This window comes from Neophocaena asiaeorientalis, unplaced genomic scaffold (assembly GCF_003031525.2).
Source record: "Neophocaena asiaeorientalis asiaeorientalis breed wild unplaced genomic scaffold, Neophocaena_asiaeorientalis_V1.1 scaffold515, whole genome shotgun sequence".
NCBI lineage: Eukaryota > Metazoa > Chordata > Mammalia > Artiodactyla > Phocoenidae > Neophocaena > Neophocaena asiaeorientalis.
The window spans coordinates 3,655,047-3,680,089 of NW_020175829.1; the positions used below are offsets into that span (position 1 = coordinate 3,655,047).

At 38.9% G+C, this 25,043-nt stretch overlaps 1 protein-coding gene across 1 annotated transcript in view; it reads left to right on the forward strand.

The window, feature by feature from the left end:
- Positions 1 to 10,148, forward strand: part of AGGF1 (angiogenic factor with G-patch and FHA domains 1) — a 42,321-nt gene extending 32,173 nt beyond the window's left edge. The window contains exons 9-14 of the mRNA XM_024732794.1: positions 274 to 375; positions 1,611 to 1,776; positions 2,903 to 2,985; positions 6,086 to 6,213; positions 8,332 to 8,431; positions 9,677 to 10,148. Of these exons, the coding sequence (XP_024588562.1) occupies positions 274 to 375; positions 1,611 to 1,776; positions 2,903 to 2,985; positions 6,086 to 6,213; positions 8,332 to 8,431; positions 9,677 to 9,877 (780 nt within the window). The 3' untranslated portion in view covers positions 9,878 to 10,148. The remainder of the gene's footprint in view (positions 1 to 273; positions 376 to 1,610; positions 1,777 to 2,902; positions 2,986 to 6,085; positions 6,214 to 8,331; positions 8,432 to 9,676) is intronic.
- Positions 10,149 to 25,043: the final 14,895 nt, after the last annotated feature.

Consider the following 25,043-nt stretch of genomic DNA (forward strand, 5'->3'; position numbering starts at 1 on the left):
AAAAAAAAAAAAAAAAAAGTAAAAAAGGTAGGACACATACTAAATTATTAATGGTAATTATAGGTGGAATTATAGGTGAGTTTTTCTCCTGTAGCCTTCTCATTTCTACCAGAAGCATTATTATACTTTTGTATTCTGAAAAAAATGTATTAAAAATAATAAAAGCTAAATTATTAAGAGACTAAAGTTCATTGCATCTTATCATAGAGAAATTATCTATGGTTTAAAAAAATGTATAATACTTTATAATTACCTGGTTTCTTTTTTTTTAAGTTTCATGCAGAAATTTATTTTGATCACGACTTACAAAGTTATGTCCTTGTGGATCAAGGCAGTCAAAATGGTACAATTGTAAATGGAAAACAGATTCTTCAAGTGAGTATATACTTATTAATTAAATACTTGCACATTATTTTAAAAAACTGAAATGAAACTTTTTATCCCTCAGGGCCATAGTTATTATACATATCATTTAGTTCAGATTGGTATTCACCCAAATGTGTTAACATGGAAGGGAATTCTTAGAAAGGGCTAAAAAATGTATACAGTAAGTGGATACTTAACTGTTGAGTTTTGACTTCTAATTATGTACCTGTGCCTTATTTTTAGAAATAAATGCATTTTAAAGCTATTCAGAGTAAATGTTCTTATAGCAACTTTAGGGGCCATCCTTTGTGTGTGTGTGTGTGTGTGTGTGTGTCTGTGTGTTTAAACTGTTAAAGGAAATGTTGTTAAACTGTAAACTCCTTGAAGGCAGGGGCTATGTCTATTTAGTTAACTCTTCTATCCCAACATGTAACAAAGTGCTTTAGCACATAATAAGATAATATATGGAAGGGAGGGAGGGAGGTCTTAGTCTATAAGAATCAAAAATGAGATAAAACCGAATTATCAAGAGAGGACGGAAAAAGGGAAATATGATGCACCTATCTCCTTAACACTTCATCTTTTTGATTGTGATTTTTCATTTTGGTAATAGACTGTTTGAAGTTTGAGTTGGGTATTTCTGTGATAGGATTGGGCATGGAGATGGGGAGATCAGTGGATTTTGATAATATAAAAATTAGAGGGCTTCCCTGGTGGCGCAGTGGTTAAGAATCTGCCTGCCAATGCACGGCACATGGCTTCGAGCCCTGGTCCCAGAAGATCCCACATGCCGCGGAGCAACTAAACCTGCGAGCCACAACTACTGAGCCCATGTGCCACAACTAGTGAAGCCCATGTGCTTAGAGCCTGTGCTCTGCAATAAGAGAAGCCACTGCAATGAGAAGCCCGCACACCACAACGAAGAGTAGCCCCCGCTTGCTGCAACTAGAGAAAGCCCATGCCTGGCAACGAAGACCCAATGCAGCCAAAAATAAATAATAATAAATAAAATAAATATTAAAAAAAAATTAGAAGTTGCTCGGTTCAGCTGTCATCTTCTCAACTAGTAGAATATTATGCATCACCTTCAAGTTTTGTGGAAATGTGTGTGCATATGTCTATCTCATTGAGAACAATCTCAATTTTTTTTTATAATCAGACATTACTTACAGTAGACATAAAATAAATAAAATAACCATATGTAACTCTCTTGGGTTTGGCTTTGTAATTTTTTTCTCCTTTAGCCCAAAACTAAATGTGACCCTTACGTACTTGAGCATGGAGATGAAGTGAAAATTGGAGAGACCGTGTTGTCCTTTCACATTCACCCTGGCAGTGATACCTGTGATGGCTGTGAACCAGGGCAGGTTAGAGCTCACCTTCGTCTTGATAAGAAAGATGAACCTTTTGGTATGTGAAGCATACTGTTTATGGGCATGGTAGCTTTTTAATTCACTGCGTGTTCTAAAAAAGTATCAGTACCAGCTTCATATCTAATTGATATAATACTCTATTGAGATATATTTATATTTAAGTGAATATTATCAAATGAGACTAAGAATGACATGTATTTCAAATTTGAGACCTAGACTAGTAGATTATGATTGTAGTTGGTCTTTCTGTGTAGTAATTTGTACTATTACAGCATTAGGTTACTTTATGACCAGGAATGATAATCATTAGCTCTGTTTTTGCTAATCCACTCTATAGGCTTTTGAAGCAGCGCTGCAGTGGTAGCTAAATGTACTTCAAAGGAGTAATTGTGACATAAATAGAGATTGGTTTCCCTTTTAACATCTGTTTACTGATATAAAAAGTCATCCACAGTTAAACTCTGATGTAAAATAGTAACATAGAAAAGAATAGGCCAAGGTATTAAGATTTATTGGTTGATATATTTGCTTTCCTACTTAATAGTTTGTTTGATATATTATCTGTGTATATACCATTACTTTCTATAATAAAGAATATTGTAAAATGTTACTATCTTGTTTAAAACCCACTCATCTAAGGCTTTAAAAATTGAAAGATCCTTTTAACTAGTAAGTAATTTTTTTCACATCATTTGTTTCCTTTAAATACCAGCTATACACGTTCATTATGTATTTTTTGTTTTCTCATACTACATTATGAAAATGAGTATGGCACGTTACATAGTAACGTGAATCTTGGGTTCTGTTATTTTTCTTTTGCACAAGCTTATGTTCCTTTGGAAAACTCACAATATTTCTGCATTTGGATTTCTATTACAGTAACCATATTGAAAAATTAAGATGTTCAGTGTTTCTTCCAGTATCTAAAACATTCCTATAATCTTTGAGTTTTGGTTTACTTTCCAAGTAGATTTAATTACCAAAATGCTGAAAGGACATCATCACAACCTAAGATCCTTTTATATTAATTTATTTGAACTTTTTATTAATCTGCAGATGGGATACTAGTACTATTAGTTTTTCATTATTAAATAAACAGTATTATATCAGATTTAGTGTTTTTTTTTTTTTTTCTTTAAACCAAACTCAATTTTTCCTTTTAGTTGGTCCAACTCTAAGTAAGGAGGAAAAAGAGCTGGAAAGGAGAAAAGAATTAAAGAAAATACGAGTAAAATATGGTTTGCAGGTAAGGGAGTTAAATATTGTTACATGTATTAAACTGTGCATCTGGTTTTGTATAAAACTGCCTGTAGATAAGCATAGTCCATTTTTATATATAAAAAGAGAGCTATTTAGAATGATTCTGAGATTTATGTAGTTCCTGTTTTTTACTGTTTACCTCAACAACTGTTGAGGTTGGAGTAGGAAAGTGATGATAATACCCTATATTGGAATAGCCATTTCTGGTTTTTAAAAAACTTGCATTAAAATGATACCCTCGAAAAACACAGTTGGAGGACTAATACTGCCTGCTTTCAAGACTTAGTGTAAACTACAGCAATAAAGACAGTATAGTACTGGCAAAAAGATAAATATGTTGATGGAACAGAATAATGAGTCCAGAAATAGACCCATATAGATAGATAGATACATAGATAAATGTGTATACGTGTGTGCGTGTGTATGATTTTCAACAAAGGCATGAAGGCAATTTGGTGGAAAGAGAATGGTCTTTTTTCAACAATCAGTGCTGGAACAACTATATAGCCACATACAACAACAACAACCTTGATCCCCACCTCATAACATATAAAAATGAACTCAAAATGGACTATACATATAAATTTAAACTTCTAGAAGCAAACCTTAAAAAAAAAGTCAAAGATTTTTTAAGGTATCTAACACTAAAAGCACTATCCATAAAAGCACAAATTGTACTTCCTCCAAAACTTCTGTTCTTCCAAAGACACGATTAAGAGAATGAAAAGATAAGCCACAGACTGGGAAAAATATTCGCAAATCATATATCTGATAAAAGTCATGTATCTTATACCTAGAGTATATAAAGAACTCTGAAAACTCAATAAAGGAAAACAACTTAATTTAAAAATAAGCAAAAGATTTGAATAGACACTTCACCAAAGCAGGTGGCAAATACACACATGAAAAGATGTTCAGTATTATTAGTCATTGGGGAATTACAATTTAAAACCAATTAAAAAGACTGACCATACTAAGTGTTGGTGGGCATGTGGAGGAACAGGAACTCTCATACACTGTTGGTGAAAATATAAATGGTGTGATTGCTTTGGAGAAGAGTTTAGTACTTTGTCAAAAAGTTAAATGTACACCTACTGTAGTATTCACCATTCTACTTCAAAGTATTTCATTTCTATCCAAGAGAAATGAAAGCATATGTTCATACAAAAACTAGTGAGCAAATGGTCACAGCAGCTTTTTTTCTAAAAGCCAAAAACTGGAAAAAACTCATCTGTCCATCATTAATGGATAAACAAACTATGTTAAATCTATATGGTCAAACACTTTAGCAATAAAAAAGCATAAGCTATTGATACAGATTACAACATGGATGAATCTCAAAATGATTGTGCTGAGTGAAAGAGCCAGACAAAGAGTACAGTTGACCGTTGAAAAACCCGGGGATTAAGTGTGCTGACTCTCACCTTGGTTGAAAAATCTGCATATAGCTGGTACTCAGCCCTCTATGTCCACAGTTCCTGTATACCTGGGGTTCTGCATCCACAGATTCAACCAATTGCAGATCGTGTAGTACTGTAGTATTTAGCACTGAAAAAAAATCTATGTATAAGTGGATCCACGAAGTTCAAACCCATGTTGTTCAAAGATCAACTCAACATGCTATATCCTTCGATTCTATAAAATTCTAGGAAAGCAAACCTAATGTATCATGGCAGAAAGATCAGTGGTTGCCTGGCTACAGGAGAAGATGCACAGGGAGAGGGGCTGGAGGGATAGATTACAAAGAAGGACGAGGATACTTTTGTGGGAGATGAATATGTTTATTAATTGTGATGGTTTCATAAGTGTATATGAACCTCAAAAGTAACTGTACACTTTATGTGTAATTTATCGTATGTTAATTATACCTCAGTAAGGCAATTTAAAAAAATTACCATTTAATCCTATAAGTAGACCAGAAAACTAATTAATATTGTCATTTTACATTAGAGAGACTAGAGCTGGTCACCTACCTACTAAACGACAGAGCTAGATATAGGATCTAGGTCTTAAGTGTATTTGTCCAGTGTTTTTTACACTTTATGAACAAGTCAGATAACAAATAACATATTTTTATGCAGAATTGTATTTTTTGTTACTGTTGTACTAAGGGAGAGAAATCATAATAGAAAAAAATGTTAAGAGGTTAATTTGGGAGGAAAATAGAAGATATACAAGGAGAGAATAAAATGGTTTTTCAAAAATTTTAGCTTAATTTCTACATCATTTTCTGGGGGGAATACCCATTAGGGTTGGTGGTCTGTATTTTTCTTTTTTGAAAGCAAAATTAAGTAAAAACTTCTGTGGTACTTTACTTGCATTGCTCTAGCAGTCTGTAGCATCTTTTTGGATGAATGCTGTACTTTTTATGTAAAGATTAGCAAATAGTAGCAAAGGGGAAGAGGAGCCTTTGAAACCCCAAGCTGAATTGCCTGTCTCTTCTGTGCCACTGCCATATCTTGTGTATACCTTAATTGTCGAACCAGTCATACTGTAACATGCTGAAGACTGTGTGTGTCTGCACTTTAGGATTATAAATTTCTTTGCATTCTGTCACCTAGCATAGGGCATAACTTACTCTTTACTTAGAAAATATTTGTGGAGTGACTGATTAATCATATAATGAAGCTGTATTGAAGCAAAAAGCTATTATTATTGCCAGGGTAAAAGAGCATTTATTTCCTTTTATCTATTTTTTAAAGACTTTCTACATTTTTCCCTTCTAAGGAACGGTATCAAAATATTTTAGGTCCTTTGGAACTTTCAGTTCCTTAGAGAAAAGGAGAAGTAGATTTTTTTTCCCCAGCCCCAGGGGTTCTCCATATTTTTTTGAATACTGGTAGTTCATATGAGAATGTGGGTACACAGCATTGATTCAAAATATACTGTATTTTCACTATATTAAAGGGGATAGAATAGAAATATTCAATAATGTAATTGTCTTAATTAGTACATCTTAATTTATATCATGGCTTATTTAATGGAGACCACATTGAACCATATTTGCTAAGCAAGGCAAATATACAGACATTATATTTTTATTTATCAGTTTTGTTTTCCTCAATGAATATTTCATGTTTGTGAAGAATACAGACTACGAAGATGAAAAGGCTTTAAAGAATCCAAAATATAAAGATAGAGCTGGAAAACGTAGGGAGCAGATTGGAAGTGAAGGAACTTTCCAAAGAGATGATGCTCCTGCATCTGTTCATTCGTAAGTATTAAATTTTAATTGCTTGAAACAGTCTTTGTACCATAATCAGATTCATAGGGCGATGTGATTTATAGGGCTATATAATCTGATAGGTAGCCTTTTAAAGGAATAATACAGATCAAGATGGAAACTCTACATCTGTTTACATTTTCCTCTAATATTGGTATTGCGTTATTCCCTAGAAAATTACTGATCATATATGTAAGTATACATACAGATTTATCACATACAAACTTAAACACACGTATATATGCATAGCTAACATTGTAGCCACACAAAGGAGTGACCATACTTTTATATATTAGATATTTAGGAGGCTGGGCTAGTAAGAAATTGGTATGGCCTGATACTTTTAATAGTTATTTCAGAACTCTACTGCTTCTGTTCTTGACCCTGAAATACTATTTTTCTTACTGTTTTTTTTTTTTTTGCGGGGGGAGGGGGCTGCGTCACGTCTTAGCTGTGGCACGCGGGATCTTAGTTGTGACACGTGGGATCTTTCTTGTGGGGCGCGGGCTTCTTTCTAGTTGTGGCGCCTGGGCTTGATTGCCCCGTAGCATGTGGGATCTTAGTTCCCCGACCAGGGATGGAACCCGCATCCCCTGCATTGGAAGGTGGATTCTTAACCACTGGACCACCAGGGGAGTCCCTTACTTTTTTTTTTTTTTTTTTGCGGTACACGGGCCTCTCATTGTTGTGGCCTCTCCCGTTGCGGAGCACAGGCTCCGGACACGCAGGCTCAGCGGCCATGGCTCATGGGCCCAGCCGCTCCGCAGCATGTGGGATCTTCCTGGACCGGGGCACAAACCCGTGTCTCCTGCATCGGCAGGCGGACTCTCAACCACTGCGCCACCAGGGAAGCCCCCTTACTTATTTTTGATTCAGTTCGTTTCTCTTGGTAAACTAGCATTGATAAACATGAAAAATGTAATTTTGAAGCCTACAAAATGATTATATTTCTGCATTTAATCATATATTAGCTACATTTTGTTTCTCAGAATATAAATTCTAAGTTTAGTTAACATTTAAATCTTTCATGTAGAACTAACAATTAGTTACTAAATTTTGACTTATTATCATTTTATTGATTCTAAGATATACTACTTGGATAGAATTTTACAGTTACATGTGACAGCAGTTTTCTCTTAATGGTACATAGACTAACAGTGCATCTTAGAATTTATGGAGTCACATTTTATGAGGTATAGCATTTTATATTAGATATGCTAAGCAACATGACAAATATATTTTAAGGTTTAATATTTTTGAAATAATTGCTGGAGAATATGAAGATTGCATTACAGTTAAATTAGAAGACAGAAATGAAAAATGAAATCCATTGGTCTGACATTGCTTGGGTTATTGTTATTGAAGAGCTAATTTACATATTTTGTAGAACTGAAAAGACAATGTAATAGAACAGAAAATTAAAATACCCTTAAATTAGCAGACCATAAAATCATAAAACAAAATGCAAATAGTTAATGAGAGGTTTGGTTTCATTTTAACTTTTTTCGTTGATGTTAAATTCACAAATGTAAGTATCAATATCAGTGATACATCATAAGATTAACACATTGCAGAATACATGTCCTGGTCAAGAAATAGAAAATTATCAGTAACCGCAGAAACCTACCCTCCTAGTGTCCCCTCTTAATCACTATTCCTCTCTCCTCCCCAAAGGTAACTATTCTACTGACTTCACCAGCATCAGATTAATTTCACTTATTTTTTAACTTTAAATAAATGGAATAATTTAGTACTTATTTTGTGTCTATATTCTTTTTGTTCAGCATTACTTTGTTATGTTCAGTACGTTTTATTTTCATTGCCATATAATATTCTCTTGTATGAATATGCCACAGTTTATCCACTTTACCACTGATGGACATCTGGATTGTTTCTGATTTGTGGTTATTGTTAGATTTGACTGCAAAACATTCCCTTTTCTGTTAAGTAGTATATGTAGGAGTAGAATTTGTGTATCTTCAACTTTATTAGGTAATGCCCAATAGTTTCTAAAGTAGTCATACCAGTTATTTTTAATTCATGAATTTATTATAAATGTGACTTAAATGGTCTTTTAGAAGTCAACTCTCATCTTACTTTTCTCTAAAGTGAAATTACTGATAGCAATAAAGGTCGGAAGATGTTGGAAAAGATGGGTTGGAAAAAAGGAGAGGGCCTAGGGAAGGACGGTGGAGGAATGAAAACTCCGGTAAGACTTGAGATTTCTTTCATTCTTTATTCTTGTAATGGGTATATTTACTGTACTTACTATATGCCAGGTGTTGCCTTAAGTGCTAGGAGTATTGTAGCAAGCAAAAAGAGACATAATTACTACCTTTGTGGCAATCACAGTTACCAAATATATGTGTTTATGATGTGTTTTGTTTTGTTTTTAAAGTTCTTAGGAAGGCTCTTAGAGTTTTTTCCTTCATCAGACTAGGATAGTGAATGTTATTTCCTGAGCCAGAAGTTCTTCTGTGCCTTTTAGTTATTTTTAATGACTTCTTTACTGTGCCTTGTCCTAACATGCAAGAGCAATCACAGTGTTACTTTACGAACAGGCAGACTCTGTACTAGCTGGAGAATCTGTTGTAGGTTCAAGATTCAGAGCATGTAACAAGCAATAGAGAGAATCATGTCTGGAAAACAATACAGTGGTTTAATTCTATAGTCCCATGGTTCATCAGAGGTTCAGATTCTCTTTCACAAAAACCTTACAAAGTAGTAATATGATCAAAGAACTTCCTTGATAATTAGTTGGTACCTGAAGAAATAATGGGTGCATCAGTGTGAGTTTAATGTAAATTTTCTCATTTCATTGAGGTACAGTGGGATGAACATGGGTTTAGGAGTCAGGTTAGAATATGTGTTCTATTACTAGCTGTGTGACTTAGGGCAAGTTTGGATTTCAGTTTTCATATGTAAAAATGGGGATAATGAGAACTCTTTCAGGGATGTCTGAACATAAAGCCCCTAGGATGGTGCCTGAAATATATTAGGCACTTAGTAACTGGTGGCTTGTAATGGTTCTCAAAATAATGCGAAGTCCTCCCCTCCTTTTATGAAAATAAACAAGTTCTCTTTTTATGACTCTTAATGTTTAACTTACCTGTTCACTTACTTAGGTGAGGCTTGGACTGTAGGTTTAAATACATCCATTGCTTTTACTTCTCGTTAGAGTAGATGACAGATTGATTCTGCAGCATCTCAGTGAAATTTGGTGATTGCTATTTAAGGAGCATTCTGTTTTCTATAGAGTCAACTGTACTTATCGACAGGCAAGACAATGTATAATCATGTATAATCATGTATTCCTGTATGTATTTGACAGTTTTTTCTTATGCATCTATCTTTTCTAATTCAAAGAATTATAGTTAAAGTACCAAATTGGATACAGCAGATTTCAGTGTGTTTAGATACTACAGTAAGTTCTCTTCTTAACTTTTGGTAACAGATCCAGCTTCAACTTCGGCGAACACATGCAGGCTTGGGAACAGGCAAGCCATCTTCAATTGAAGATGTTCACCTTCTCCAAAACAAGAGCAAAAAGAACTGGGAGAAAGCACGAGAGAGGTTTGCTGAAAACTTCCCCGAAACTAAATCTCAGAAAGATGCACCAGGGACTGTGCCTTGGGTCAAAGGGACTGTAGAGTGAAGGTCAGTCATAGAACACAAAAGCTTTTTTATAGAATTTGGAAACTCTTGTTTAATTGCAGAAATTTTCTCTCCAAAAGAGTCAGTGGCATGAGGGAACCGTGTCACAGTTTACCCCCTCTTGATTCAGAAAAGTGTAATAAAGTGTGGTTTGCAGTTTTGGTTTTTTTTTTTCTTCGGTATGCGGGCCTCTCACTGTTGTGGCCTCTCCCGTTGCGGAGCACAGGCTCTGGATGTGCAGGCTCAGCGGCCATGGCTCACGGGCCCAGCCACTCCGCCGCATGTGGGACCCTCCCAGACCGGGGCACGAACCCGCATCCCCTGCATCGGCAGGCGGACTCTCAACCACTGCGCCACCAGGGAAGCCCTGGTTTGCAGTTTTTAAAAAACATTTTTAAAAACTAATAAATAGTGACTGAATCAAGTTATGCTATGAGTGGACTAAAGTTCACAGGGCACAGATGAGCTTATCAAGCTTTGTTACTTTGTTTTGTCATTTGCAAGACCCATATAAGCAACTAGCCATATAAGCAAAATTCATGTAACCACTAACTTAAATGTACATTTGTCCTTGTCTCCTTATATTCTCCATTATTGTATGATGCATAACAAAAGAAACATGGAAAATTTATAAAAACAATTCTGACTATATACATCCTTGTTTATGCCCTTTAGGACCTAGGTAGAAAATGTTGAGAAAACATGGGTAGTGGTGTATAAATGTTATTATATTTGAAATAACCCAAGTAATATTATTGGAGAACTAATGAACAGCTGACATGTTGTAGAAAATCAGTCTCATTGTTTTCTTCTGTGAAGAATCTGTTGATTTGTACTATATATTAAGCATTTACCTTTGGTTTGTTTCATAGCTGAAATATTTAGATATGAACAGTTAAGTACAGTATTGAAATATTCAGTGTGCTGGCATTTGTAGTTTTGATAAATCCCATTGCTGGCAATGGAGTTGTGCCAGAAAAATCTGATTTCTACTGCAGAATGGTTACCTAGCCAAGGCCTCAAACTCAAGATATTTATTGAAAATGTCTTCAAATGCAATAAAAAACATCAAAAAGAATGATTCATTGAACCAATAATTTAAACATACTGGTCTGCTTTGAACTCATGACCAGCCAGAATTTTCCTCTGTAAATTGGCAGCACAGTAATGAAAGGATACCCTCAGATTTTCGGAGACTGCAGTGCAGCTTTCTGAGTGCAGGTGTCACTGCTCTGCCCGTTAACACTGTTCTTTTCCTTTCTGTTCAACTTTTCTCTCAGCTTTTTGCTGGGAAATCAATGCTGGAACTGATCTTTTCTCATAATGAATATAAGCTATATAGCTCCTTCATCTACTATAAAGAAATGTCTTCAAGGTATAGAAATAGGAAAGGAAAATTCTGGAAAAAAGTATGCAGTAGGGAAGATAATTCAGAAAGAAAGCTACCTGTTGGAGTTTCTAGTCTTAATGTACAGGGTACTTAGGAAGAAAGGGGGGTGTGGAAAGAAAAATAAATATATTACTAAAGATGAGACATATGACCAAACAATTGTCAAGTTATTAAAGGCCTAAGATGGGAAAAACAGAGGTCCTATAATTCTAAAAATCTAGAATAAGTATTTTTCTGTATCCTTTTTGGCCACCTACATACCCTAACACATACACATATATGTACATTAGACTTGGAGGCACTAGGAGTGTCCTGCATTATTTTCTCTAAAGTAGAAAAATTACTCATCTAAATGTGGTTCTGGTACCGGTGCCCTACATATAGGTAACAATATAGGACCCTCAGAGTAAACTTGCTTCTGGTAGATCTCAACTCATTGGGTTAGTATACAACTGTCTATGTAATATTTCCCATTTTTATTATTAGATTGTGGAAAACTTTTTCATTGCTTTCTTTTGTTAAGAAAATGGAAACTTGAAAATGGTGATAAAAATTGAAATATATGTGATATTTGCTTTATTAAAACCCTTTGCAGATCTAAAGTCTCAGGGCTATACTATATACTGGTTAAAGCACTGAATAATGTCTGGTTCTATTTCTACCTGTGAAATGAGAATATTTAACTCACATGTTTGTCTTGAATAGAAAATGGGAAAATGTATGTAAAAGCTCTTTGTAAATTGTAAAAGTAGTACAAATGTGAGCTTCTGTTTGTTTAGAAGCATAAATATGGATTATGTACAATTTGAATTACACATAAAGTTGTTTTGCGTCTAATATTTAAAACTATAGTTTATTCATGCAGTATAAATTTATTAACTTAATAGCCTTTAAGTGTTTAAGTGGAGCTACAAGTTGAGGAATTTTGAGAAATCTAACATATTTTGCCAGAACAGGAGAAGGTGGCAAAATTGAGAACAGAAGAAACCATCACCATTATAGTAAAATAACAGAAATTGTTTTCTGGAATTAAATAGCCAGGAAGCACTTTTTCTCATAAAGGGGGGGATTTTTTTCTGTCTTTTTTTAAAAAGTTTTTACTTCTGATGTTTCACTTACTCTAGTTGTGAACTTATGAAAAGTTATGGTTCACCCAATTCAAACACCTTCCAACTTTTCATGTAAAAGATTATTTCTTAATTTGGCACATTTTCAAAGGGCAGGCAAAAGAAATAGAAATTTCCAACAAGGAGAGATTGTATACAAAGGCCTTCCTTAACGAGTTGCAGGAAAGAGGGGTGTGCTTGGCAGGGAGCCAGAAAGGCGTTTCTAGACCTAGCGTCTAAAGGTGTTCTCAGGAACAGCTGAAAGTATTTCCCCATTGTGTTGTTCTAAGTGTGCTTCTTATTTTTGTAGGGCATCACTTATATCTCTGCCTTGAATCTTTGGTCTAAAACATTTCCTTTTACTTCTTCAGGCTTTAAAGTGGAAATACATTTGGATTCTTTAAAATGAGTCACTGTTTATGTGTGTGTCTGTGTATCAGGGCCCAGGCTTTCTCTTTGCCTTTCTGCTTTACTCTTCTTAGTGCTGGCTTATGGCATTGTAGTTGCAAAATGACTTTTGGAACCTCAGTCATCATAGTCATGTCCAAAACAGAAGAAAGGGGAAAGAGCAGTCAGTATTCCTGTTAGTTCTCTTTTATCAGGAAAGCAAAAGCTTACTCAGAAACTCTCACAACAGACTTCTACTTAGGGTTATTAGCCAGAGCCTGATAACATTACTGCCCATAGCTGCGAGGGAAGTTGAAAAAGTAGGCCAACAGGATGGTCTCACTTGCCTTAAGCCAATCATGAACTATCACCTAGGGCAGAACATGTTGCTTGTTGGAACAAAATCAGGTTCAGTGAGCAAGGCAGAGGGGAACAATGGCTACTGAATGGGCAGGTAACTGTCTGCCAGATAACCCAGCTATCCATTAGTGGTGACTTGGGGTGTTGGTTAAATTGTGATACAGGCCTACTATGTAATACTTTGTAGCCATTCAGATGAGTAAGATAGAACTGTCTATACCATGATAGAGAAGAATATTCTTATTACATTGCTGATTTAAAAAAGCAGATTGGGGCTTCCCTGGTGGTGCAGTGGTTAAGAATCTGCCTGCCAATGCAGGGGTCATGGGTTCAAGCCCTGGTCTGGGAAGATCCCACATGCCGTGGAGCAACTAAGCCTGTGTGCCACAACTACTGAGCCTGCGTGCCACATCTGCTGAAGCCTGCGTGCCTAGAGCCCATGCTCCGCAACAAGAGAAGCCACCGCAGTGAGAAGCCCAAGGAGTGAGCAGATTTTTGCTTTTTATCATTTCTATATTTGAACTTTAAAGCAGTAAAAGTGTGTAGTTAACTATGTGTATTCATAGACATTTATAATAAGTAGAAATACAACACCAGGAAGAGTGGAGAGGCATTCAGGGCTCAAGCCCAGGTATCTTCCTCACACTCATATGCCCAATTTCATTTACCAGCGATACTCCCATGGCTTCCAGGTTGTCTTAGCAGGACACATATCCAACTCAAAGTCACCTTAAATGTAGCTTATCTAAGACTGAACCCAGAGTCTTCTCCAAACCCTGTCTCTTCCAGTTTACTCTCAGCTAGCAGCACCATCTGCCCAGTTATGCAAGCCAAAACCTAGGAGTCGGTCTCTATTTCACTACCACACCCTTTCTCCTCTTTCCTCTGACTTCCAATATAGTGAATCAATTCACTGTCACTACTCGCCTGGATTATTCTACTGGCTTCCTAACTGGTCTTCCTGCAGCCACTCCTTCCCTCTAGTCCGTCCTCCACACTGCAGACACAGTGTCTTCAAAACTCCTATTTCATCATCTCCTGTTTAAATCGTCCTCATGGCTTTCCATTACTCTGAGGACAGAAAACAAAATCCTAGCCCATAAGTCCCCACCTGGTCTAACCACTGCCAGCCTTTCCTGTCCTGTCTCGTATTACCCTCCCACTCGTTCTCTGGGCTCCAGCACTCTGGCCTTTTTTTCAGTTCGTCAGACATGCCATATCCTCTCTCATCCCAGGGCTGCCTATATTTTGTTATGTCTGGAATGCTCTTCCTCTACCCTTTTACCTAGTTAACTGACGTATTCTTTAGATCTCTGCTAATTGATTCTTCTTCAGGGATGGCTCCCTTGTCTCTCTAATTGTCTTTGGTACATGTTCTTGAAAATCCATATTTGTTTCATTTAGACTACTTATTTGGGTTCACAGCTAAATAGTGTGATTTGTATATTTGTCCGTGTAAGCAAGATTTTGTTTCTTCTTGCAACTGCGTTCCTGGCGCCTAGCACCATACACTTACACGCATAGAAGAGGAAGGGCAAGATGGGTTTGGGGAACCACAAGTGGCTTGATATGGATGGAGTTTTATGTGACTGAGGAAATGGAAGGAACTGAAGCTACAAGAGGATGTAAAGCAATGGCTTTCGAGCCATTTTGATCATGATCCACATTAAGAAATACAATTTATATCACAGCTCAGAATGTGAGAGTGTGTGTGTGCGTATATAACAGGTTTTATATACCAATACTTAGCCATTAGTTCATGTAATGCACTTTTATTTTTGTTTTCCAAATCAGATTCCAGCCACTAAAGTGATTTCATAATTCACTAATGGGCTGTGCCCTACAGTTAGAAAAAGACTCATCTAAACTTGGTTTTCACATTGTTTGACAGAACCTGTGGCATTGCCTTAGGAGCTACAGGGGTGCATGTGTGAGTGTGTGTGCGTGTGTGTGTGTGTGATAGGGGTGGGAAGGGGTTGGGATGCCAAACTGGTGACTCCAGTTCTCATGCCATTAACAGAATAGGTCTACACTAATCTGGTTTACAATTCAAGATTCCAAATAGATTTCAAATGAAGAAAGAGTTTCACTGATTAAAGAAGAGGAGGTTGGGGTAGGGAGGAGAACTGAGCCACTTATGTACAGTTGCTCTCACATAATGTGTTAAGAAATTTGGTTCTTATCTCTTTGCAAATGAGGAATTTCTGAAGGATTTTAAGCCCGGAAGGGCCCTCATTAGATTGCTTTATAGCAAAATAACTGGCTGATTGAAGAGAGGCAGAGTGGAGGCTAGCAGACCTCCTTGAGGGCTTGTTCTATCAAATATTTATTATTGAGCATGCAGCAGGGGCTGGGTAGACCTGTGAAGGCAGAGAACTTGTTTGTCTTAGTCACTGCTGGGTCTTCAGTACCTGCCACAGGATTGGATGCTTAGGAGGTGTTCATTAAGCATTTGTTAATAGGATGGATGGAACACACATTTGTGGTATGTTAGGTACTGTTCTAAGTAAGCACTTAACATATATTATCTTCTTTGTTTCTGCCAGTATTTTATGAATTAGAAAGCTGAGACTTAGGTGTTTATTTTGCTCAAGGCCAAAAAGTCTGTGTGACAGAGTGGTAGAGCTGGGGTTTAAGTTTTGATTCTTTTCATCCCAGTGGGATGGTTAAGAGCACTGGCTGAAGAGTCTGACTGACCTGGGTTCAAATCACAGCTCCACCACTCCTCAGCTGAGTGACATTTAAAAATTTATTTAAACCTCTAGTTTAATGTCTTCATGGGGTTGTTGGGAAGTTTAAATGAGAGAAGGCCTGTGTGGCACTGAGCACAGTGTCCAGTGCATAATAAGCCCTCAGATATTAGTGACTGTTAGTGTTATTATGCTGTGCTATCAATACCAAGGGCGCGGGACTTCCCTGGTGGCGCAGTGGTTAAGAATCCGCCTGCCAATGTAGAGGACACAGGTTCGAGCCCTGGTCTGGGGAGATTCCACATGCCACGGTACAACTAAGCCTGTGTGCCACAACTACTGAGCCTGAGCTCTAGAGCCCACGAGCCACAACTACTGAGCCCACGCGCCACCGCTACTGAAGCCTGTGTGCCTAGAGCCTGTGCTCCGCAACAAGAGAAGCCACCACAATGAAGAGTAGCCCTTACTCACTGCAACTAGAGAAAGCCTGTGCACAGCAACGAAGACACAACGCAGCCAAAGATAAATAAATTTATTAAAAAGAAAAAAAAAATACCAAGGGCACGGTTGGGAGTAGACTTCTGGAGCAGAGATGGTGGTTATTAGTAGAAGTCAGGGAGGATGACAGATGAGGCGAGTAAGTGGATGGGTCGACTTCATTCCCTGAGGTGATGATACGTGGACAAGACTGCATCAGGAGCTGGGTTTCTTAATGAATATTGGAGAATGAACAGGAGACCGGTAGGTGATAGACGGTGAGAAAGGGTAGAAGGTATCATGGGTGACCCTTTGAGGTCATCCTCAAAGAAGGGGTGGATTTTGCATGACTTTGGAAATGAAGCCATTGGAGAAAATGATAGGGAGGTCTCGCAGGTCACCCTGGCTCTCAGTACCCTGTGGGAGCAGGGAAGCTACAGGGAGAACTCGAGCAACTAGATTTCAGATACTTTTATATAAGAATAAAAGTTCAGCAGCAATGCATTCCTTCAGCAGGTGGCCTTAATATAGGCCAGGCACTATTCTCGGCACTTGGGATACAGCAGTAAACAAATTGGGCAAGACTTGCTGCAGTCTTGGAGCTTACATTTATTTTTAGATACTATTTGGTAGAATTCAAAGGCCAAATAGTCACATGAAGGTCTTGATAGTTTCAAAAAAAGTATTAATCCAAAATGGTTTCTGTTCACTTCAAAGTTTTTTCAAAAGCCGAAGTTCTTGGGGTGGAGGGGAAGGGGCAATTTGTTGTTGTTTTTAATGCCTTCAGATCTGTCTCTAAATCAGACCTTTTTAGGGAAATCTTATAAACTCTGCCTTCAAAATATTTTAGTCATGTTTTTAAGGGTTTTGGATATGTAGACAGCAATAGAACCTTACTGAGGCTGCAGCCCCTCATTTGATTATGTATCTCCTCTAATTACCTGAAATAATAGTAACTCTGCCTGCTCAGACCCTGGGGTTTTGTGGTTCTAAGTCTGAACAATAGAGCACTGAAGTACCAAGAAAAAAAAGCAACATTTATCAGGTTGTTAGAAATTGGAGTTGATGGAAAACATTTAAATCAAAAAGTCCCTGGAGGATGAAGAGCAGACACACTTGGGGAAGCTAATGTGATGGAGGCAAACAATGTTCTGTGTCTGCTGAGTAAGAATGACTTTCAGAAATTTTTCCAACTGAAAGCTAGCTTTGCTCATCTATGTTAAAATGCCCAGAAATTTCCTCATCTACGTTTCATTGCCCAGAAAGCAAGACAGGGAAAAGTTGGTGGAATATTATTAAATATATTTAAACACGTGACAGTGTGTTACTTTGCTTCCAATTACTAACAGACTTCTGCCAGCTCATTCATCTGATCATTACTTACCTTGACCAAAGGCCCAGGAGAATATATACTGAAATAATGAAGCTTTCATTAGCATTTATTGCTTTTCCTTAAAGCCTTCATTTAAATACTATGAAATCAGATTTTAGAGAATGTCATAATTAAGATTTTCATAAAGAGAAACATCTAGTACTATTTAAATATGTAATGACTCCCAGGGCTATCTGAATTCATTCACATCATAAACCCACTCAAATGGGCTTTAATTTCTACTACAACTGTGCTCCCTTTACTTAACCTTAATGTACAACACCTTCAAGGCCAGTTTATGAACCACACACACACAGAAAATCAATGCTTTATTATAATCACACCTTATTAACAAGAAATGTTAATCTGGTTATATTCACCAGACTGGGCTCTGAGTAACTGGCAGCTCTTTTCAAAAATGCAACTTTTCCTGGTAAGATGAATATTTGCCAACCGTAGGGTGTTTTAAAGAATGTGCCAGAAATTCCAAGAGCTACTCTAAAAGAGGAGTTCCAGAAGTGTTTTAAGCATGGAAGCATTTTTGGAAGAACTGTATAGTCTTCAAAGGTGACAACTTTGAAGGCAGAAGTGCTTAAATGGGTAGGTTTTGATATATTGTACGATTGGTCAGATTCCTTTGTAGTCACCAGTCACATGGAGTTTGACTGGATTAGCTTATTTGGCAAATCAGGTATGAAATTTATGTTTTGATAGAAAAATAGTTCCATCATGAGGAAAAATGACTTGGCAAACCTTTGTGGCTTATGTGCCTCTCCTCTCGGGAATCATCCCAGGGTGCTCTTTCTGAAGTCCTTTGGATTGGTTTTGAGCTCCCATTCAGGTAAGTAAGAGGAAAAAAGAAGTCATGGTTATTGAGTTTAAACTATGTCAGAATTTGCCTAAATAGTAATCACTATAACAACTCCGTAAGGTATGTCTTCTCTCTATAGTTTACTGATGAAGAAACTGGATTTCAGAGAGATTGAGCTGGTTGGCAAGGTGACAGCTAACGTAGGTGGTTGGGAGCTTAGGTGTTATTTTCCTTTTATTTTTTTAATGTTTCAGCATTTTCACTAATCATAACATTTGAGTGCTCTTTTTTTTTTTTTTTTGAAAGCTTAGAGTTTAATTCACATCTGACTCCAAAGGCTCGATCAACTCCTCGCTCACACACCCCCAGCCTTCCTAGTCAGCCAGATCCTACTCAGTGCCACAAATTTGTAAATGTTCTCAGAACTCTGGAGGCCTCTGATTTCCCCCCAGAGGGCATTGTTCATCGTCACCTTCTAGATATCTTTCTCAGAAAAGTCTATGAGGACTCCCTGCACTGGGCAGAGAGGCTGAGTAAAATATTAATACAAGAGGGAAAGATTAAAAAAAAAAAAGGGAAAGATTAGGACCCCCAGTAAAGTGTTGATTCCTGAGGAATAGGGGGTCCCCATCAGGCGTGTGCCTTTCTAAACCCCCACCCCCACCCCCCAGACCTGGGTCAGGCAGTATAATGCTGTGGTGGGTAGATAATGCCTGTCACCTCCCTGCCTTCCCCAAATGTCTATACCCTAATCCCTGGAAACGCAGTGTTACCTGGCAGGGGAGAATTAAGGTTGCAGATGATATTAGGCTGCTGACCAACTGAACTTAAGGAGAGGGTCCTTTAAATGTGGACAAGGGAGGCAGAGTGATGCCCTGTGAGAAAGACCGGTCCTTGCTGGCCTTGAAGAGGAAGGGGCCACAAGCCAAGGAATGTGGGCAGCCTCTAGAAGCTGGAAAAGGCAAAAAACCAGATTCTCTCCTAGAGCCTCTAGAAAAGAACACAGCCCTGCCAACACTTTGAGATGCATTTCAAGGCTTCTGACCTGCAGAACTATAAGATAATAAAATCTGTGTTGTCTTTAGCCACTAAGTTTGTGGTAATTTGTTACAGCAGCAATAGGAAACTAATAAAGGCCAACTTTGCTTCCTCTGGGAAAGCTGCCTTGCTTACCCTCAGCACCAGAGCTCGTGGGTGGGAAGTAGCCAACATTGACCCAAGTGTCAGCAAACACTCAAGCCATGATACAGAGGTCCTGGCACTGGTAAAGAGGTGAGCCAGAAGAGAGTTGTGGAAGGAGGTCCAACTCTTTGGTCCCAAGTCTGACTGGGAACCACGAATTGAGGTCCAGCCTCCAGTCTGCTACTTATTAAGCTGTGTGGCCTTTACAGGCCATTTCACCTTGTTGAAACGTGGAGCCTCACAGTAAAACATGGATGATTATACCTGTCCTGCCAGCAGGTTGTTGTGAAGACAAAAAATATGGTATAGGAGAGCACGCTTATTACCACTGCACACATTTTCAGTTCTAGGTAGTGAATCTGTAGAGTTAGTACCTCATTTCTGTAGAAGTGTGGTATACTATTATTATTTATAATAAACACACGTGACTTTCAACATTTTCTTCTAAATCTGCAATTAAGAAAATCTAAACAGAACAACTGATTCACTCAAAGATTGATGTTTCACAGTATTTTATGTAATCAGCATGTTAGAGCTAAAGGGGACCTTAAGGATCACCTCATCCATCTTCCAGACAAAGGAGCAGATTCAAGTTGTAGAAAGGTAAGAAGATCAAACCTTTAGAAATAGAATTCCCTAATGAGTCCGTGGCAGCAAAACAAAACAACAGCTCAGTTTTTATGAATCCCCTCTAAGACATTAAGACATGGACAGCTATTTAAAGTAGAAATTCAGCCCAAACCAAGCCAAGCCCTTCCCTTGTCCAGCCTCCAAGGATGAAAACTTAGGTGCATAAAGGGCCCTAGCTCTTTCAACCTTGGTTGTCATTACCCTGCTTTGCCCACACCCCCTCCTCCCTGACAAATTTCAACCTAAAGAAGTGATTGATCACTTTACATCATGGCAGGAGTTCAGGAGTCAGGTTTAGGGCATTCTGCATCCCAATTCCAGCCATCCACCTCACCACTGCATGCATTGCCCTCAAAGGCAGTGCTGGCTGGTGCTATTAGCAAGCCTAGTCACATAAATCAGGGAAGCTCTGCCAATATATGCAAGGCATGTCACCATCACCCACTAGCAGTGACAACTCTAATTGTGAGCAGACTGTGCCACAGCCAGAGAGGCTGATGCAATCCCCGGAACCCACCTCTGCACTTTCAGATCCCAGCTCTTAGCTGACAGGATGCCAGCTTAGCCAGTTGGTCCTGATAGCCCTTGTGCTTTGCCAGGTGAGCCAGCAGAAGCCCTCAAGGCCAAAGAGGCAGAATATCTGATGAGGCTGGAGTCAGGTGAGCCATCATAGCCACTAAGAGTGGACGAGCCACTCAGGCTCATTTTTCTCCTCTGTCAAATGATGGAGTTGGACTGGACAAGGGCTGCATTTCCTTCTAGGCTTCTCTGGAATTGAAGATTATCTCGGTTCTTGTGTTGGAAGTTTTGTTTATCTTAAATAAGGAAGCTGAATGCTGGTAGTAAGGATTTTCCATTTGCCAAGAGGTAAGTAACTTTATTTTTAATTATAAAGGTAATTTATGCTTGATAGAGAAAAGTTATAGCAATGCAGAAGTGTAAAAAGTGTATAACTCCCACAACCAGTGGTAAGTCACCAGTCAGGCTAATTGCTTTCCCCATCCCCTGAACAGGCTACTGGTGCTCCCATTAGCCATCTTTTTGAAGGAGAGGTTAAGATTCTGAAAGTCAATCTTTGCTTTTTTTAGTGGTTCTAACAATTGGTGAAACTGAAGAGTGACATTTGTAGAAGTTTTTTTTCTTTTCTTCCAAAAAGTCCAGATTCACATCTTATAGGCCAACTTATAAATCCACATGAAGAAGTTAAATTTCAATACTTAAAAGAAAAATCATACTATTATTAGAGTAATACAAAAATTGCAAGAGACAAAAGAATAAAATACATTAAAATGTTAATAGCAGTCTAAGGTGACAGGACTTCGGGGGATTTTTTTCAGCTTTTCTTCGTAGAGTGGGGCATTGCATTTTTATTAATTGTGTAGTAAAGAAAATAATTTTAAGAAAAGTGTTCCTGATAATGACATACTAGGTGATTGGATTCAAACCAAACAGCTCAATAACTGACACTTATTAAATCTTTATTGACTAAACAGCTTTTTAAAATTTACTGCTACTTCCTTTTAGGCTATTTTTTTGTTAGGAATTCTACTTAGAGGATTAAAGATAAATGAATAATTATATTAATAATTTGAGAAGACTTGTGAAAATCTTAAAGACATTGAGTTCAATGCCTCAAATACTTATTGAGCAGCTGTTACAGGCAAGTCACTGTGGGAGCAGAAGGATGAGTGAACTCCATCCTTACTCCCAAGGGCTCAGGCAAGGGAGGTAAGACAGGAACCCACAGAGCCACACGCTAGATGGCCTTTCTAAGGGTTTTGAGATACAAAATGCTGAGAGTCCAGAGAAGTAAAGAATCATCTCTGAATGATGAGGAATCCAGGAAAGCTTCATGTAGGCAGTCGAATTTGAGCTAGGTCTTAGAAAATGGGCGGGATTTTTCATACTTAGAAATTGAAGGGGCTTTTTTAAGTGGAGGAAAGGCAAACAGGCACAGAGGTGCCAAGACCAGGGCATGTCAGAAGAACGAGGAGTCCAGTTTGGCCAAAGCATACAGCATGTGTAAGGGAAGGGACAGATAAGACTGGCACAGGGGTAGAGGAGACTTGAACGTCAAGCCACAAAGCTAGAGCTTGTAGATGATGGGTGATCTTGGGGGTCCTTTGAGCAGGAAATGTGATACAATCAATGTCAGCTTAGGACAGTTCCTTTGGCCAAGTAGGGGACAGTGTGGGAAGACAAGGATGGGAAGATGAATCCCAGATGAATGATAAATGGGGCCTGAGCTGAGCAGGTGGCATCAGAAGGAAGACAGCTGTGATACTTTGTAGGAATAGACTCAGTAGATCGGGGGCCTAGGATTCAGTGAGACTGGTGCTCAAATCCCACTCTGCCGCTTCATTACTTAGTTCCCCTGAGCCTGTCTCTTCTCTACAAAATGGGTGTAAGAGTAATTATATCACGGGGTTGCTGCACAGTAGGCAGAGGCAGTTATTCTTGTGAAGCATTTTAGCACAGCTCTGGCATGGTGAGTGCTCCGTACATGTTAATGTCACTGGTGGTACTACCTGGAGCTGGAGTTAGGAAGGAAACAGGTGTCAGCTCCGGTGACTGAGTAACAAGGCCGACAGTACAGCAGCTGGGAGCATGGCATCTGCAGGTAGAGACTGTATTTGGAACCCGACTCAACTACTTACCAGCTTTAATCTCATACAAGCCACTTCACCCCTCTCTGTTTCCTTAGCTGTAAAATGGGCATAGTATTAATACCCGCCCCCCAAGGAGCTGCTGTGGAAATAAAGTGAGATAATACATGTAAATGTACCTGATACATTTTAAGAGCCCAGTAGTTATCAGTTATTGGGTCAGGGGTGGAGATGCAGAGTTGAATAGAATTACCCCTACCATCTCCTGTGGCAAGATATGCAAGTAGAGGTGGAGACATGCTGCAGGGGACTGGCCATGAAGGACAGACCCGGAAGAACACTAAAGGCTGGAGGTAGTCAGGAGTCGCTGGCACAGAGGTGATTATGGTACCTCTACGGGTACATGAACCAAGATTGGGTACATAAATTGGCCTAAGGAAACAATCAGATAAATCCAAAATACAGGACGTCTATAAGACATACATAAGATGGCCGGGACTTTTTAAAAAGTAAATGTCATGGAAAAAAAATAGTAAGGGGGCTGTTCTAGACTAAAAGAGACTAGGGTTATAATCAAAAGTAATGTGTGAATCTTAACTGGGCCCTGTTTTTTAGAAAAGAGAAAAAGACACTCTTGGGACAGTTAGGGAATTTCAATTAAGGAATCTGTCTTAGAGGTTATTGGGATAAACATGCTGAAATACTTTAGGGATGAAATGCCATGCATGTTTGGGGTGGAGGGAAGAAAAATAAATATGGCAAAAATGTTAACAACTGTTTAGGTGGAGGGTATATGTGGGTATTCATTGTACTAGCTTTTGAACTTTTTCTGGATGCTTGAACATTTTCAAACTCTCAGAAAAATGAGGAAAAAAGAGACCTGAAGAAAAACTGTTTGGAAATCAGTCTACATCAGGAACAGGAATTCTCTGGAGGAAAAGCAAGTTCCATCTACCAAAGGAAAAATTTCAAGAAGGGAGAGATTAAGCAAAATGAAGGCTGAAAATAAATCATATTCAGCCATTGTGAGACTGTAGCGGCTTCTTAAGAGTCCAGTATAGTATGAAAAGCTGACCACGAGTGAAGGAGTAAGGAGTGGGGAGGAAATATAAGCAGCAAGGACTGCTCGACAGTCCTTGCTTAGGGGGTGCTCAGTTGGGAGCATCCAGGCTGGGGGAGTCTTTCTTTTCAGTCCAAGGAAGACTGGGGCATTGCTAAAGAGGAAGACTGAAGAAAGGGAGGGAATGAGACAGAGGGAAAGAGGTAACGTTGTGGAGGAAGGGCCCAGGAAAGGTGGAAGAGGAATGGATGAGAACATGAGAGGAGGAGGTGGCCTCGGATGGGAGGGTGCCTTCCCCTTGGCCCAGGAGTGAGGACTGGAGATGTGTGGGCAGAAGCTCCCTTCCTAATAACAAGGAGGGATGGGGTCATGTCTTGCTGGTAAGGCGGCAGGTGTGAGGCAGTTAAGTGGGGAAACAGCACAGCTGCCACTGGCTCTGAAACGGGAAAAAAGAGGGCAGAGGTAAGATAGGGTGCTTGGTACTGCCGGGCAAGCTGGGGAGGGGAGCAAAAAGAGGGCTTCTCCAGGACTGCCTTCCTAAGGCACTAGAAATGACAGGGTAATGAGCAGTCTTGGAAACTCTCCCGTTCAGAAATTGGCGCTGGGCAAAGACTACGCATCAAAAATTTACTCATTAGGAAATGAGGAAAGCTCTTTTTTGGGTAAAAATGCTTTATCATTTCCAAGCACCCTCTACCCTGGGTTGCCCTGGCTGGTGTACAGGCACCTGGTGTGATAGTCTTCGGTGTGTAAGGAAGCTCCTGTTCTTTCAAAGTCACCAGGCACAATATGGCCATGGCTCCAGGTGATCTAGGTTCACAGGGCTGTTGGAGCTCTCATTCCAAAGGCAGTCAGAGGAAAACCACCCCCTGCACGGATGCCACTAAACGCCACCAGCATTGGAGGCCGCTGGAGCTTGCGCTCCCAGGCACCCCGGAGGACCACGGAGTGATTTTTGGTTCTGCCTGGCCTCCGAAGTGCTTCTCAAGACCCCACATTTGGCGATTTCGATTCGTCAGAGCGGCAACGGACCTGAGATCTCGCTCCCAGGCGAGGCTGAAGACGCCGGACCGCGGGCCACACTTTTTGAGTAGGG